This window comes from Astatotilapia calliptera, chromosome 12, assembly GCF_964374335.1.
Source record: "Astatotilapia calliptera chromosome 12, fAstCal68.1, whole genome shotgun sequence".
Lineage (NCBI taxonomy): Eukaryota > Metazoa > Chordata > Actinopteri > Cichliformes > Cichlidae > Astatotilapia > Astatotilapia calliptera.
In genome coordinates, this window is record NC_137433.1 from 37,082,397 (window position 1) to 37,096,973 (window position 14,577).

A 14,577-nucleotide genomic window follows, 5' to 3' on the forward strand; every position below is an offset into this window, starting at 1 on the left:
CAAATGAAGACACAGCCTCCTCAGGCTATAGAGGAACCCAAGAGATCTTCACTAAACAATGCATATCAACCGCTCAGTTGTGCAAATGTTGATTACAAAAAACATGATCCACTGTCTCAGCAGCAGCAAACCCAACATTCAGCTGTGCAACACCAATATCAACATTCTGGTGCTAAAACTGGTTGGACTCCAGCAATTGTTACTTCTCAGCCAATACCTTTAAAGGTGGAAAGACATGATCCAAGTGTTCAGTTTGACATTTTATCTAGACCCAAAATTCTTATTAAGCAGGCAACTGTGGACAGCTATGAGAGCACTGAAGAAATCCTGCCAAACAGTGAAATAGTATCAAGTAATGGACATGCATTGCCTTCTGCATCTACCCATCAACTGTATGGTACAATCCAAAATGATCCCACCACACACAATGTTCATAATCTTTCACTTAGTCAGCAACCAGATGGTAGGCCTAGACCTGAACCTTCTCCACAGTCTTCTGGCATACAACCTGTACAAAGTATGGCAACAGAAGATTTTTCAAAAGGACCTCTTGAACTGTCAAAACATTCTAGTCAATACCAAACCCCTGTCACTTATAAGCAGTATTCCACACCAACCGTACCTTTAAAGGTAAGCACATCTGTATCCCAACCATCCACAAAATGTGATCCACTACCTGTACAACCATTAAAGAGCAACTTTCCTAACCAGAACTTTGGGGCTGAATTGCAACAACCAGAGGCATCTGTGACAGGATCTCTTGAACTATCAAAACAGTCTACTCAAACTCAAACACATGTCACTGTCCAACAATATTCCACACCAACTGAATCTTTGAACATTAGCACATCTATATCCCAACAGTCTACAAAATGTGATCCTGTGCGTGCACAACCATTAAAGAGTAGCTTTCCTGACCAAGACTTTGGGGCTCAATTGCAACAACCAGAGGTATCTGTGACAGCAGCAAGGTCTACCTCTGTTAAGGGTTTGATTTCATTATTCAGCGGTGCTGGATCGCAACCATCTGCCAGTACAATGCCAGCTGCTGCTCCGTCCCACCAGCTTATGTCTACATCCGAGGACCAAAGGACGCAATTTACTGGAACACAGGTGACAGCTGATATTAAACAGACCACCCCCCCAGTAACCCCTGCTGGGCTTCAAGGAAAAACTGCTTTAAGCTCACAAAGTCTTATTGTGTCAAGTTCTCTGCCTGTTACTGACCAAGCTAACTTTGGTTCTAGATTGACCAGTGAAAATAATGACATATCAAACAGGAAAGAAATTACCTATCCAGTTACACAAACAAAATCTTTTGAAGACTCTAGATCAGTGGTGGTTAAAGATAAAGTAACTTCTTCCTTTTCATCTGAATCAACAAAGGATCAATCTGCAGCCCTACGGACAGAGCTGGATCCGACCCAATCACTAATAAGCAAATCTGAACACAGAAACAACGATTCCATTTTAAGTGATATAAGCTCTGAAACGTCACCAGTGATACTGCCTATGGTTTCCAACATCAGTGAGTTGCCAGTACATGGTTTGCCTTCATCTCTTTCTCAAGAATATCAGCAACCACCGCCAATGCTAAATGCAATCCCAGAGAAAGAAAAACAAGATAAAGAAAGGCCTTTTCCTGAAAAGGTACTAACAAAGCCATCAGATACCATGCCACCCAAGGGAATTCTGAGTTTTGACAGTTCAGCAGAACCTTCGCAAACACCGTCAGAAGTTACATCAGAAGCAGGTGGCAAAGAGGGTTCTGTCATCACGGATAAAATGTTTGTACCAGAATCAGAAATATCTATGCATGAGATTCTAGAGCATTCCAAACAAACTGTAGCCACAGAGTCTTCCGATGGCAATACTGAGTGTGGTGAAAATTCTTTGTCTAATGGATCACAGGATAAAAGTCAACATCAAAAGTCAATTTACATTGGCATTGGCTCTGAAATACCTGAGACACAAATTGAACCAGGTGACCAAAAACCTTATATCAGGCTGCCCCATATTTTTGTCTCGGCAGCAAGTTCACCAGAAGAAGAGACAAATGAGCATGAGTTTAGTGAATGTAGCACGCCTGAAATCCCAGAGGCCAGTGTTTCTAAAGAAACTGCTCCCGATGTAGAATATAAAGATTCTTTACCTTATTCTGTTTCAGAGTCTGAGATATCTAAGGAGGCTAGAGCTACAGAAATATGTAGCACAGAGCTATCCACTGAATTAGAACAAATCAAGACCTCTTCACCAGAAATGCCACTTATACTGACTGCAGAAAGTAGTACTCTTGCAGAGAGAGACTCACAGCACATCATGACTGAAAAATGTTCAACTACAGATGATGTGCTCTCTAGAGCTGAAGGAATATCAGAGAGTACTGAAGCCAACGAGCCACAAACTGAACTGACTTCCAAGGATGCAAAATTATCAGTTCCAGACAATACAACACTTGATGTGGTTGAACAACTCGGTGATCTGGCTGGCCAGATTGGCAATACAACTTCAGTAATAAAATCCTCCAATGCTCCTGAAACACTTGACGCTCTAGCTAATAAGAGGGAGAGCACATCTTCAGAAATCGTACTGTCTGAAGGAGTACAGTCACATGAAAATGTGTCACCAGAAGAATTACCTTCAGTCTCAGATGCAAAATTGCCTGAAAAAGTCCAACCACTTTATGATGAAACTCAAAGGGATGTCTCCTTGTCTGAACCTAAGCCCAGTCCTGTCAAACCTCTCACAGAGGAAATAATAGTTTCCAAGGAGGACAGTTCTGCTGGCAAGGTTGATCAACCTGAGGATGAACAAGCAGGTAAAGGATTATTTTCTTTATTTAGTGGCTCTACTCCAAACTCACAGCAGACTTCCTCCCCTGGTATATCATTACTTGGTGGTATTCTTCCTGGCTCATCTGCCAAAGACGCTCCTGGGACAGGATTGCTTTCAATGTTTGGTGGGTCAAGTACCCCATCTTCACCTGGATCCAAAGAAACAACACCAACGCCACAAGAGCCACAGGGAAAAGGTTTATTCTCCATGTTTGGTGGAGCCAGTAGTCAAGCATCACCTGCTCCAAGAGGTCCAACTGTTGGAAGTGTGCGACCTAGAGGTCCTCCACCCAAAGAACCTCCAGGAAAGGGTCTGTTTTCCATGTTTGGTTCATCTGCACCTCAGCAACCACCCAGTCCCAGAGGTCAACCTATGGGTAGTGCTACACCAAGGGCACCTTCTACTGGATCTTCTATATTTGGTGGCATACTCCCTGGTTCTACTACAAATAAAGAAACCCCTGGAGCAGGTTTGTTTTCAAAGTTTGGTGGTCTTGGTGCCCAGTCTCAAACTAGTCCTAGAGTACGCCCACCTGGGCCAACTGTTACACCACCAAGACCCAGCAGTTCAGAGATAACAGGAAAAGGACTGTTTTCGATGTTTGGTGGACAAAGCCAACAAGCATCAGAAGCACAATTACCAGTTTCTAAACCACCTGAATCAGAAGGTTTCAAAGTTTCCTCTGTGTTTTCACTTGGTGGGAGTTCTGATAGTAACAAATCTAAAACTGGGTTTGGTCTTTTTGGGATGTCTTTCTTGGAGGAAACCAAACCCGAACAAGAAACAACTGCTTTTGTAAAGGAAGAGATTGTTTCAGAACTAGTCAAACCTCCAGACACAAAGGATAACTTGGAAGAAGGAAAGAATGACCACGTTGAGAAGATAAAAAGTGTCTCTCCAGAGCCTCTTTCTGTATCATCAGATAAGGAGGAAATTGCCTCAGAACAAGTGAAACCTCAAGGCACAAAGGATGACTCAGAACAAGAAAGGAGTGACTGTGTTGAGAACAAAAAAATTATATCCCCAGAGCTTCTTTCTACATCGTCAATTCGGATGGAATCTCAAATAGAACAGGCATGCCAAGATGTCAAAGACTCAACTGCAGACATCGATCAAAATGTTACGAAAATGTCTGTTCCCTCGACAGATCGAGATATAGAAAATAAAACCACAATACAACAGAAATTGCCCTTTGATGAAAACGCATCAGACACGGTTAAAGCTTCCACTGTGGACACTCATGTCACGACTTCTAAAGAGACACTTGTGGAGGCTGAAAAACAAGTTTGTCAGGCAGAGTCGGAAACGGAAAAAGAAAATAAAGAGATAAAAGACAGCGTAGATGTTGAGAGAAAATTTGCAGAATCAGAACTTGATAGCTTGAAAGACGAAAGTAAGTCCACAGGTGACGAAGCAGAGACAGCTGATATCAAAAGTCTTTCAGAGAAAAATGACACTATGCAAATGGCATTGCAAGTTTCTAGTGAGTCTACCGACAAGAACCCAAGTTCAAATAAAGTTGAAGATAAGGCTGTTACTAATGCAGAGCTAGCAATTTCAGAGATTGAAAAACCAAGTGAGGAGCTACTGAAGGTTGCTGATGAAGATGAAACTAGTGTTACAGGTATAGAAAAAACATCTGAGGAGGCTTTGAAAGTTGCTGCAGAAAAAAAGACAGTAGTTGCAGATGTAGAAAAGCTAACTGAAGAGCCTTTGAAAGTTGACAGCTTTGAACAAAAAGCTGTTCTGGAAATAGAAGAATCAACTGAGCACACTTCAGAAGATGCTAGTGAAGAAAATACAGTAAAGGCAGTTATAGAAAAATTAACTAGTGAGCTGGAAAAAGTTGCTGATGAACAAAAGGTAATGACAGATGAGGAAAAATCCACTGAACATACCAATGTAGTTGATTCTGTGGTACAAAAACCAGAAACCGTTACTGCAGAGTCTGTAGTTACTGCAGTTTCAGATTCTGAAAAAGCTGTCCAAGAAGACTCAAAAATCGCATCTAGTGAGACAATAAAAGAAATAACTGAGGCAGAATTAGAGCATGCTATTACAGAACCTGGAGATAAAGTCTATGAAAGTACACCTTTGGCAGACTTTAAAGTCACATCTGGTGAGACAATGAAGGAACTAACTGAGGCAGAATTAGAGCATGCTACTACAGAACCTGCAGAAAAGGTATCTGAAAGTTCACCTTTGGCAGGAGTGGCCTCTTCAACAAATGAAGAAAAAACCATTGGTACCAACTCAATTCCACCTCTTGCTCCTTCAACTCCTCCACCACAACAACAACCTAGTATGACCAGGCCTCTTGGTCCACAAGTCCAAAGAATGGGAGTACCAAGAATGGGTGGGCCGCGAATGGGAGCACCACGAATGAGTGGGCCAAGAATGGCTGGTCCAAGACAGCCAGGGCCACAAAAGCCACCTGAACCAGCTCCATTTTCTGGGTTTATGTCTATGTTCTCTGCCCCAAATACACAAAGTAAATCACCAACTGTTGGTGGATTTTTTTCAAGTTCAGCTGCCTCACTTTTTGGTTCATCACCTGCGCCTCGTCAGCCACCACCACAACCGCAACAGCAACAGCAACAACAGAAAAGCTCATTTTTTGGCCTTCCAAGTAGTATTGCTTCAGAATCTCTTACAAGTGACTTACTTGGTATGTTCAAAGGTCCCGAGACAACAAAACCTGAGGAAACTCAACAGTCTGGTACACAGTGTAGACCTGATGAGCTTTCTGCTAGTGTGACAGACTGTGCAATCACTGAAAAACCAGAGATACCTTTATCTGAAGATGGACATGTCAAGAGCACAGAATCTGAACTTCCTGAAAAAGGTTTGGTGGAGGAGACGGAACAAAAAGAAACGGAAGCAGAAGGAAATTCTCTCACTGAATCTATTATTCAAACTACTGAGAAACAATCAGGGGATGATGAACATGTAGAGCATTCAGAAGGGCCAGTTACTGCAGTGTCTGACAAAGCAGCACCACCCCCCACAGCTCCAGAAAACAAGGGCATCTTTGAAATTCCAGGTCTCACTGCCCCAAAATTAGGCTTTTTGTCTGTAGCTGCTGAAGGTACATCATCGATTGGATCCCTTTTCTCCACCTCAACATCTCCAGCCACTGCTTCAAAGGCACCTCAGACACAGCAAACTGATGGTGGTCTATTTTCTGGTTTTAAAAGCCTTTCAGCTGGTATTTTCCATGATGAAAAGTCAACTGGAAAGGAGGAAGCATCTGTTTCATCTGTGTTCGGCATGAAACTTACCTCAATGTTTGGTAACTCTGACTCTCCCAGACCTGAATCCACCCCTCCTGTGGTCAGCGTAGAGCCTCAGTCTGAAACTCCAAAACCTACTGAATTTGAGGATCCAGAACCTGATAAACCTTCCCCAGGTTCTGGAGAAACTGAAAGTGAAGATGGCAGTGATACAGAAGGACCAACAGAAACTTCAAAAACAGGAAGCTGTGACAGCTTAGCACAGTCACCTCTGTCTGGTGTTCCTTCGCACTCTGTTTCCCAAATAGAAAGTTTGGATACACCTCAGTTAATGGTCACCCCATGTGAGTTAGATAAGAGTGAAGTAAACGCACCTGATGTCGTGCATGCAGAACTGGAAATGGATCAACCAAAGGAACAGTTAACGAAGGAAGCTATGAAAAGGCTAGTGCAATGTACATGATAAATGGCATTCTTCATTTATCATGCTAGCATAGATAAATGTACAGCCCTTTTCCCGCTTTTCTTTTCCCATTTTCCCCCCTTTTCCCTAATTAGTTTTCATTAGGACACTCCAGTCCCATTCTCATTCTGCAACTCTTGTATGGCTCCATAGCCATACATGGAAACCAGTTACCAGATATCTGACATGATCGAGGCACAGGAAATGATAACATGTTTAGAAAGTGCTAACCATCAAGTGTAAATGTACTGCAGCTATTTTGTGCTTACACCACCTCAGTAATAGCTTTTGTGACAGTGATGGAAGCAAAATGAATGACGAAACCGGCGGCTCTTATTTATTACCTTTCCACTGGTGAGGTGGTTAAAAAGCCCCTCCTTCCTCTGTCCCCTGCAGTTCTCTGAATTATTTCCAAGCCTTAGCCAATTTGTTTATATGAATCAAACTGATAGATTTATCATGGCATTACAGCGTACACCGTAGAGGCAGGCTGGACTCTGGAATAAAAGGAGCAAGGAGAAGTGGTTTGGCCCACACCCAACAGAAAGTAAATCGTGCAAGTTAAAGCACAGAGCCAGGAGTCTCAGTCTTCCAGCCCCTGAGTCGATGACTTATGAGATTTATCAGTTTTATCCCTATTACTTAAACAGGTTAACTTTTTCTTTACTAACATGCCAACATTGCTTTAAACTTGCACATGCTCTTAAAAGTTGTGCACAATTTTTAACAAGTGGTGGTGTCAGAAAAGATAGCAACATGCAGAACAAGGAGAAGCAGACTGCAAAATTAGTAAAAATGACACATCAACCAAAAATGCACGAAGTTTCCAGTGATGGCAGATAGTCACATAGTCATGACCATCAACTTTGCAATCCTGGTGGAACCTCTCTTGACCTGACTGTTACAGAAATGTATTTAATGAACTTATCTTCCTGAACCCTCTTAGTTTTCCTTGTTGTGTGTGATATTCTTTGTGATATGATAAAGAGTGTCCTTTGACCCTTATATTCCCCTTTGATCCTTTAATGTTTCATTCCAAAATCATGTCTGCCATTGCAAACTGAACTTTTTTTTCAGTATTAAAGCAAATAAAATGTCCACAATCAATCAGTTCCTTACTACCATTTTGTAAATTGCAGATTTCCATATTGATTTTGGAATAAAACCTGCACATTTATACTATTTTTCTGTCTAAATCACCTCCGTATTCTAAATTGTGATGTTGCTGTCTACAGCCCTCCAGACAGCAGCCACTTTGATTCGTCAGGCAACCTCAGCCCAGTCAGCTCTCAGCTGAGCTCTGAGCCTGAAGAGCGCCGACATGTAGAGTCCTGCCACCCCAGTAAGCCTCGCCCTCCTCTCCAAAACCAGCCGTCCAACTGGAACAAGGAAGAAGAGGACGATGCTGAAAAGGACGTGCATGCACTGCCAGAGCCTGGTTCTAAGAAAGATTTAAAGGACTCTTCAGACATCCTTCCTAAACCAACCTTGGACAACTGCGATAACAAGAGACAGACAAATGGGTATGTGGGTCTTGCATTGTCATTTTTAAAAACATTCAAAGTAATTGAGCTGGTAATCCTAACCAAAATATCCATCACTGTACACAGCATTTAGTTTGTGAGATACCAGTAGGAATTATTGGCTTTTAGTAACAAAGTAGTGACGACAACCTACCCAATAAATACTTGTTGAAAAGATGACCTTTCCAGAGGCAAACCCAAACCCTTTACAGCTATGACTTTTCTAGATGTCCTTTCATCTTTCAGACAGCCAATATATCTGGCAACATTGTCTTCAATGAGTTTTGCTGGATGGGATTGCTGGATCTGTATTAAGACTACATAGTGTCCAAAACGATGCTCAAACTGGGCTAAATTGAGACCAGTTCAGCCAGAATAAAAACAGCCAAATTTTCAGGGATTATTTTTAAACTAAATATATGACTGGCTGACCAGATTTAGCCAAGAAGACATTTAATTTTATGTTGATTGATTTCGGTCTTGTCTATGTGTCCAAAAGCTGATCTCTTCTTGGTCCTCAGTCTCTTCGTAGATGGCCCTCCACCCTGCTCTCCGTCCAAAGTTCGCTGGCTGAAAGCCTACAACAAAGTGAGAGTGAAACTGCACGAGGTAGGAAGACTCTTTCTCCTGTCTCTTTACGCTGCTCTTACACACTCACTACAAAAACATATTGCATGCCTTGCATACATTTTAGAATCAGTTCATTGTATTTAGTAGCGGTTCAACCCTAGAGAGCACAAGAAATACAAAACAGCCAAATCCCAAACACAGATACAGACACATTGACATTTCCTGTTCCCCCCTCTCTCTCTCTCCACTTTCCTTCATGTAATGATGTTTTCTCTCCCTCTTTACTGCTCTGGGTTGGTTGAGTTTCAAGTCATGCCACAGCAATTTGCACCAATTTTGCGCTCCTTAAGGATTTCTGCTTTGATCTGGGAAACTCCTTTTCTTCACTGGCTTCTTCAAATCTAGCTATCACTTCTGCTGTTGCAGAAAGGTTTTAGTTCCAAGATATGGTACTGCAAGTTAAAAAGATTCATTATTATAGTACCAAACACCTGAGGGTGGTTTGCGGTCGACTGGGGTCTGAGTACTGCAAATGTCATTTCTGGCCTGTTTGTCATTTTGCCTCAAATCACTGTATGCTAAGAAGTACATTTTAGGCTGTGCAGAGACATAAACCCTGGAGAATATAACTGCAGCAATAAAATCTATTTTTGAATAAAGCAACTAATAGGGAATATAGTTTTGTACATATCAAATCAGACTTTAGACTAAGGACGACATTGTAGCCTCGTAATTTTTCTGCAAGTACACACACACACACACACACACACACACACACACACACACACACACACACACACACACACACACACACACACACACACACACACAGAAAATATTTTTATCACAGGCATAGGCTTAATTAGTATGATATATTTCTAGTTTATGTTCACTATAAGAAATGCTTTAACTTGTGAAAATGAATGTATTGTAATTAAATTTTCCTTGCATTTAATTTCTAACTAAGTGTCTTTTAGTTCTACTGCACATCGGGTGACTTTGTTAGATTAGTTAGAAAAGTTAGTTATTACCAGTGATTCTCATAATAACTCAGGTAAACTAAACATAAGTTGGAAACAGCTGTTGTCTAAACACTCTGAGCTTTTGCTTTGTAATATTCATATTGTTTTCACTTTGTGACCTAAAAGCATGTGAACATAGTGAATGTGGCTGCTTTACAATGACAATTTGACTATTTTTATTTATAGATTACATGAAAAATCAATGTAGTTAAAACATACATAGAAAACAACCTGCTTAGATTTAGAAAGCCCATGTTGCTCCGATGCATCCATCAGTGTATGAATGTGCGTGCATGGTAGATAGAAAGCACTTGCATAGAAAGGTGCTTGTATGAATGGGTCTGAATGGTTGAATGAGGCAAGTTATGGAAAGTGCTTTGAGTGCTCAGAGTAGAATCGCGCTATATAGGAACCAGTCTGTTTACCATTCACTTACCAGTTAATGAAGCCTGAAAATTTGATGAGCACCTGAAGTGATAATCATCTCAATTTGTTTGTGTTTGCATTCATGCTTTAAGCTGCTCTCTACGTCCTGCAACCTCTAGTATGTAATGAGAGAATCCGTGAGGCTGTGTGATCTTAATAAATTGGTTGATCGGGCAGCAAGACTAAATAAACGTTAACACAGTCCATATATCATTAAGTGCTCTACAATGGGAAGAGTGCAAAATATGAACAATGGTATCAGGAAATATGTGGCTGAGATGAAGATGTGTCCTACCCTACAGAAGGCTGTGGTCCATGGATATGCCCCCCTGCCCCAGCAACAAACCAGTCATACTGAACAATGTTACAGGCAGTGTAAGACTGCCCTTCAGACCCCTTCATGTTTGTCACACATATTCAGGGTTCTTTTCCATTTCTGGTGCTGGCAATACCAGTCAAGCTCCAAGGTGCTGGGCAGTGAACACGGGGCTAACTACACGACATCAAATTCAAATTCAAAATTCAAATCATCAGGCCCTCAGGCCACCTTCTTGGACTACCTGTGCCACTACCAGTAGTGACACTGACCCTCAAAACTAGTGAAAAACAGACAGAAAAGATGAGAAGGGGAACAATGTCCACCTGCAAAATCATTTCTGTTCTGGGAGTTGTCTCATCGTTGCCCCTCTACTGCTGGTGTTGTTAATTTTATAAAAACAGATCAACACTTCCCTCTGCTACTTGCTCAGATCAACGTCCCACAAATGTATTTGATTTGTTGTTATACTCTCAGACGTGTTAAAAAGTGTTCCTGTAATTTTTTTGACAGTATAGCAATCAGTCCATTGTCCCTCCTTTATACTAATGAATAAATGCATGTTCTATATACGTGTGGACTCTACAGCACAGTCTTAACCCTAACAGTTAGTTTGTGGTGTCCATAGTTTTGTCCCTAGATGGGAAATAAGTATCTACACTCACAAACAGTCACAACTGAGATCTGCTTTTGTGTTCATTGTTCTTTGGGTTATTTCACATTCTCATTTCTGATTTGTTTCTTGGGCCTCTTAAATGCCACAAGCTTAGTTCACTTTGGCTTAATGCGGGGGTGCGAGTGGGTTCACGGCCCCGTGCTGAGAGGAGAGCCCTTGAGCAAAACACAGAATCCCAGTTAACTTACTGACCTACCTGGCAGGAGGCTGACAGAAGTGAGAAGTTTCCATCAGGAGCCATTAAGTTTATGTTAAATTATCTCATCTCCCATCTGTGACTCTGTCTCCTTAAACAATAAAGCTCATCAGCGCTCGTTCATGAATCAAATCTGTCTTTTGACGGCACTTCTTAGGAGGTAAATTTGGGACCTTACACAAAGTGGCTGCTTTGTTAAGTGAGTTCAGTGCGACATTGAACTATTACAACTACAGGTGCGTGTTTACTTGGAATTAGTGGTTCTAGTTGGCATTGAAAGTTAAAGAGCTATTGAAAATGTCAGAAAAAGAACAAGAAATGGTTCATGGTTCCATTTAGTTCTTCGTTTAGTGCCCCGCTGCATGAATTTCTCTTTGAACTGACATGTTTGTGGCTCACAGTCACCTCGAGTGCTTTCTATCTGAAGAAACCTTCAAGTTGTCCTCATAGATTAGAGGTCCTTTGCCACTTTTGTAATATTTCTTTGAATCATGGGTTTGTTTTAGTCTTTCCCCCCCCTTTTTTCCTCTCTTCACCTTCTTCTGATGCCAGCAGCAGACATTTTAGTCATAACTAGTTTTTAAATTCCATTGTTATGTTTCTTATCTTATGAATTTAGATTAATAACCCACCTAGTGCCAGTTTTAAACTAGATTCAGCTAGCATGGGAATGACACCCTACAATATTATATTAGATTTAATGTGGAGGTTGTTACTGTCACAGGGTTTCAATGAGACATTATTCAGGTTACTGAATAGGTTAAATTCAGTTTTATTCATATATATTCATACTCTTAGTTTGCAATAACATCAGTCAACTGTGGGTACTTTAGACTCTGAGGCAAAAACTTAAAAATATCACAGGGAGAAATCCAACAACACCTGACAATACTGGAGAGAACTAATTCCCTTTTAACATGAGGACACCTCCAACAGAGCCAGATTCAGGGAGGGCAGCCATCTGTCTCCATGGCTGAAGTGAGGGAAACGCAAACAAAGTAACGAAGAAACAAACTAAATATGTGCACATTGGAGCAGGTCGCTGCAGAACAGGAGCATACAGAACAGGAGCCGGGAGACTCAGAAGGAGAGAGCACAGAGGCAAGGCACACACTACAGGAAAAAAGACAAGTTCATTTTAAATTAATATATTTGAACACACGGTTCTAAATGACCTGTGGGCTCTAAGGTTAAACTAACACATTCTCACTCCTGACGCTCGGTCAAGAATTCCTTCTCCACATATTTTAGCCTTATTGTGATTTTTCTGACTCTACACACTAACGTACTATTTTATTTTAGATAAAGGCAAAAAAGCCTTCTCAGACATATCTGTTACATGTCTTATGTCAGTGTTGACACCATCATTTCACTTTTGTCTGTGCCTGTTTCAGATGTGAAGAACTATTGAACCCTATCAGACTACCTTAGACACTGAAAAGCGTGGCGCTCAATGCATTTCAGAATGAAAGCTCACCAAGAGAATAGGTGAGCTTAGGCTGATTCCACAGGAAAGAATTCTAGTCGCTAAAGGTCCTGCCTTTCTTTCCACGTTTAGAAAGGAATCACAAATACACCTGAACTCTGAGAGGAACTTGGATAAAATGGTTGATGGGGTATTAAAGATATTAATGAACCTCTGTCATCTCGGCTTTTTGTATTTACTATAACATGAAGGATTTTAAAATCGATTTGGGATTGGCTGAAGGCTCTTCAGAGACCTAATAGAACCGAATTAGAATAGTCCAGCCTAAAGTTAACAATCCCTCAGTTGGATTAATATTTTTGTTCATAATTTTCTTCTTTCAGCATTTTAGAGATTTTAGGGCGGTTCCACGCATTTGTTTTTTTTCTGAGGTGCGACAAGTACTTAATCTATAAGTACACAAACAGTGTCAAAGCTCCAGTGGAAAAGCTTTGAAGGTATTAATATTCTCCTCCCTTTGTGAGATATATTTTTTGGGACCTGCTTTTCCAGTCGTCTGTTTCATTTGTGTTTGGTGCAAACAGAATAAAAGTTCTTAACCTCCTACTCCTTTGCTGCCTTTGCATGCCACTCCAGGACAGATCATAGAGAATAATTAGTTCATCCAGTCCCGAGCGGCTTATCAACAAGAGATCGTTTCTTTAAATGCCACCTTTGATCTTTTGCAAAACCGAGAGGAGAAAGCACATCAGATCCTTCACCTTTCGTGACCAATTACACAAGTATTGTGCTGCTAGTTGATGCTCATTAGCGTGTGTTCTTGGGAGTTCTGTTTGGAGATTAAATGTAGCTTCTAAATGTTCAGTTTTTAGCTAGAAATCCTGTTTGATATCGAAGAAAAGATTTGACGGCTGAACAAACTGCAATCAATTCTTTCACTGGTTATAGCAGCTAATAACTGTATCTCACTGTAAGGCAATATGTCAGAACACATCTATGATGTAATCTTATGCATCACAGATGTTGACCATCAAATCACCAGATATTATTGGAACTGTATTCTACATGACGAGAGGAGGAGCTGTCAGTTAGGATCATTGCTGTAAAAATACATATGTTGGTGGCACATCTCTATTCTGAGACCTCACCACTTTCACGTCCACACGTGGAAATCCAGAGGTGAGGGCATCAGTGGTACGACCCCAGAACAGACAGAGAAGACGTCAGTGACAAGAGATTTGACGTTGATTAAGTCAGAATAGGAAAGAAAAATGAGATGTTGGATGGAAATGGGATGCAAAGAGGCAGCATCAACTGTGCACAGAGCATCTTAGAAAATGAGAGTTGCCTCTGAATGCGTTGAAGGGTATTGGCTGAACCATCAGGTGCTAACGCTGAAAACAGAAATCTGCCAAAATTGTAGCCTTTTCCTAAACACTGCTAAGCTGCGTATATTTCCAGATGTAATTGCTGGTGTTAGTTCATTCACCATGTCTCAGTTTAGATACTTGCATTTACTTTATTATGTTACTCTTTGTAGTTGTGAATTGCTTGAATTTGGAGAGTACAGTGTTCCTAACTGATCGTGGGAAACTGTGCACATAGCAGAATTATGGCTGGCATTTTTCATGTTGACAGCTGCCACATTTTCTTCCGAGATGCTCTCAGTACTAAACACTTCTGTTTTCTGTTATGCACTCAAACAAAGAAGCCGGCAAAGAATTCATTTGTTATCAAATATTAATAATAAAATAGGACCCAGGTTGTGAAAATAAAGACTGCTAACCTTTGTTAGTGGAGTTGCACTCCATATTTTTACCTGCTTTGGTTCTTTGCCCCACAGTTTGGGAAATATTCAATGAAACCAACAATTTATCATCCATAAATATGT

At 41.0% G+C, this 14,577-nt stretch overlaps 1 protein-coding gene across 1 annotated transcript in view; it reads left to right on the forward strand.

Annotated features, from left to right (window-relative positions):
• The window catches only part of LOC113033876 (protein unc-13 homolog B-like), a 110,085-nt gene that overhangs the window by 60,301 nt on the left and 35,207 nt on the right, over positions 1–14,577 (forward strand). The window contains exons 13-14 of the mRNA XM_080308665.1: positions 7,767–8,054; positions 8,576–8,663. Coding sequence (XP_080164791.1) covers positions 7,767–8,054; positions 8,576–8,663 — 376 coding nt within the window. The remainder of the gene's footprint in view (positions 1–7,766; positions 8,055–8,575; positions 8,664–14,577) is intronic.